Raw genomic sequence first — 3,419 nt, 5'->3', positions numbered from 1 at the left:
AGGAAGGCATAAAATAAATAAATAAATAATCATCGTATAGAAGATGTTTTTACTTTTAATTGTTTATTATTAGTCAAATAATTAGCTCGTTTAAGGGGCCAATATATGGTTGACAGTGCAACAAAATCTGATCCTTCAATTCTCTAAGATTGATATATCACTCAGGTTTTATGGTTAGATTGGAGTCCAAAACAATGTGTCAGTACTCTATCCATACAAAGTTGCAACAGCTTCCAAGTATATTTCATGGTTTATTGATTGGATTTGAAGTACGGGTAGATATCACTTGTCTTATGAAAACAAGAACAAAGTATTTGATATTTTAAGAGATGAAAGGTGAAGCAGGCCATCACCACAGGTTTAGCCTATTTTCCAAAAGGTGGGGCATGTAAACACAATATGTGTGAAGTCCTCATTAAAGTCTTCAAGACAGTGCCATGTGATCTTTAATGAGCCCTGTCTCCCACTACACCCCATCAAAAATAACTCATTCACAATTCGGTAGAGAATGGTTTCCACCATTCTATATATACCATTCATTGGGTTCACAAGCAACACAACTCATTCCTACACTAAAGCATCGTAATTCAAATTAACTTCTTTCTTCTTCTACTACTTCTTTGAGATTATTCTATCATTCAGTGTGTTAAGAGACAAAACAAGAATGGGTTTTCGCTTACCTGGTATTAGACGATCATCATTTACTTCAAGTCAAGCATCAAGCAAGGAAGTGGAAGTCCCGAAAGGCTATCTGGCGGTGTACGTCGGAGAGAACCAACCTTCATTTCAAGAATTACTGAGCCAAGCTGAAGAGGAATTCGGATATTGTCATCCAATGGGTGGCCTCACAATTCCCTGCAAGGAAGATGTGTTCTTAGAGACAGCTTCTAGCTTGAACAAACTATAATTCTAATTCCAATAGATCCTAACATAGACTAGTTGAGACAATTTTTGTATAGCACAATTTTCTTTTCTCCATTTTGTTGTTTCCTCTGAAATTGAAAAGGTCATTAATGAGAATATTGCAAAATCATGTGAATTATATGTTATTTTTCCTCAATCTACATGAACTCGTATACAATTCACGAGCACACACCCGTTGCTATATGGAGGGACATTATGTATCACTTAGTTATAGGGATGCATGCCAGTAATTCTTAATCAGAAAACTACCACATTAAATAATAGGGTTAAGGTTTACTTCTATTTAAAATAAATTAAATATGCATAAAAATTGAGACCGTAATCTTCAACAATTACCTGCCTAATTTCCTTTACACCGATGACTTTCTTCTTGTGCTTTTATTTCTATCTATAACCCAACCCAATTGAGAAATGTTGAGAATCGCACATTGGACAGTGATATGGTGTGAGGAGTGGCTATAAGTGGTCAATGTCCCTCACCTTACACGTTAGTTTGGTGGGGATGAGTTACATGTCCAACATAATTCAATTTTTACACAAATGTCACGTTACTAATAATCTATCATCCATCAAGAAACTCCATGGCCACCTACTCACACAAGGCACTCTCTTCATTCTCCATGATATTCACACCCAACTCATTGCTACTTACACCTCATGCCTTCCCAACAACAACCTTCAAACATTAGTCAACACTTTCTTCAAATGCATGAATTCCACCAACCCATTACACTTCAATCTCATCATTTCTCATTTTTGTCACAAAGGTTTCCCCTTTCTTGCTCTCGCATCCTTTTCCTTTATGCACACCAACGCTATTCCTTTAGATACATACGCTTTGTGTAGCACTTTGACCGCTTCGTCGAAACTCAAAGACTTTCATTTTGGGAAGCAGATACATGCCCATGTTGGAAAATCAGGTTGGTCTTCTAGTGTGTTTGTGGGTAGTGCTTTGATTGATTTTTACTCTAAATTGTTGAATGTGGGAGATGCAGCTCAGGTGTTTGATGAAATTCCTCACAAGAATACTGTTTGTGTTAATGCACTTATGAGTGGTTATGGTGAGGCTGGATTATGGTTTAAGGTACTTGAACTAGTTAGGATGATGCCTGTGTTGAAATTGAAGTATGATCAATTTACATTATCAGCGGCTTTACGGGCGTGCACTGGATTATCTTCTGTTGAAATTGGTAGACAACTGCATAGCTATTTGCTCCATACTATACATGATATAGAGAGTGATGTGTTTCTGCAGAGCGCATTGATTGAGATGTATGGAAAGTGTGGAATGGTAGAGAAGGCTTGGCTTGTTTTCAAGTTGGCTGGAATGGAGATCAGAAAAGAAAGGAATAGAGACGTTGTGTTATGGACTTCAATGCTTGGTGTGTATGGTAAAAATGGACATTATAAGGAAGTAATTGATTTGTTCAGTGAAATGTTGGAGGAAGGAATAAGACCTGATGGAATAGCATTTCTGACAGTAATATCAGCTTGCGGTCACACTGGCCAAGTGCATGTTGGTGTCAAGTATTTTGAATCTATGACTGATGATTTCAAGTTGGATCCTGGTCCAGAGCATTATAGCTGCCTGGTTGATCTGCTTTGTAGGGCTGGAGAATTAAACAAGGCATGGGAATTACTTAATGAGACGCTCTATAATAAGGGAATAGGGAATTGTAGCGTCTCTATGTGGGGAACTCTACTCAATGCTTGTGTAGACAGTGGGAATATAGAGCTGGGAAAATGGGCAGCTCAGAGGGCTCTTGAGTTAGATCCTCAAAATGCTGGAATTTGTGTTATGTTATCGAATCTGTATGCCCGTTTTGGTATGTGGGATGAGATTGGACGTTTGAGGGTATTGATCCAAGAAAGAGGGTTAAGAAAAGATGTTGGATGCAGTTGGGTTCAAGTGACAAGTTGAATGGATTAGGAAATGGTTTGAAGTGATGCTGTTACCTTTAAAATCTTGCTGGTGGGTCTCTACTCTCCTAAACACGCTTACTATAACAAGTCAGGAAAATTGGGAATGCTCAACTAGCATGGGGTTAAAAAATGAGACATTTGTTTAGATTTTAGAGTGGATTATGAACTGAAGAACAGTCTAGCATATATTTCCTTGGAGAAATGCTAAATAGTACAAAATTACAAGCAATAATTTTAGTATGAAAAGTATGTAAATAGCTTTTTATCCACTTCTCTCATGTGTTGTTATGGGGATATGGATTGGTACTCGTCATTTGATTGATTAAAAAGGTCAATACTTCATACAAAATTGCAGTTTTATTTTCTTAGTTTTAATAGTTAAGTAGACCAAAATAATCTGATTTGTTATGGTCATTTAGTAGAAAAATTGTAAATTTTATTGTGTACTTGTTATAAGCACCTCGTGTGCTTGGAATGAACATTTAATACATTCATTTTTGGCTTGTTAAAAAACAAAGTAGACCAAGATTAAATCAACGGCTATTTCAAATGCAAATTCTATACTTATGTTA

The 3,419-nt window shown here is 36.7% G+C and overlaps 1 protein-coding gene across 1 annotated transcript; it reads left to right on the top strand.

Moving 5' to 3' along the window:
• Positions 1 to 902: 902 nt before the first annotated feature.
• LOC101504272 (putative pentatricopeptide repeat-containing protein At1g03510) lies at positions 903 to 3,113 on the top strand. Its single transcript, XM_027335000.2, has one exon. The coding sequence runs from the start codon at positions 1,394 to 1,396 to the stop codon at positions 2,843 to 2,845; it is 1,452 nt and encodes a 483-aa protein (XP_027190801.1). The 5' UTR covers positions 903 to 1,393; the 3' UTR covers positions 2,846 to 3,113.
• Positions 3,114 to 3,419: the final 306 nt, after the last annotated feature.

Source organism: Cicer arietinum, chromosome 5, assembly GCF_000331145.2.
Source record: "Cicer arietinum cultivar CDC Frontier isolate Library 1 chromosome 5, Cicar.CDCFrontier_v2.0, whole genome shotgun sequence".
NCBI classification, from domain to species: Eukaryota; Viridiplantae; Streptophyta; class Magnoliopsida; order Fabales; family Fabaceae; genus Cicer; species Cicer arietinum.
The sequence above is the reverse complement of the archived record's forward strand: the minus strand, read 5'-3'. Positions and strand labels throughout refer to the sequence as shown.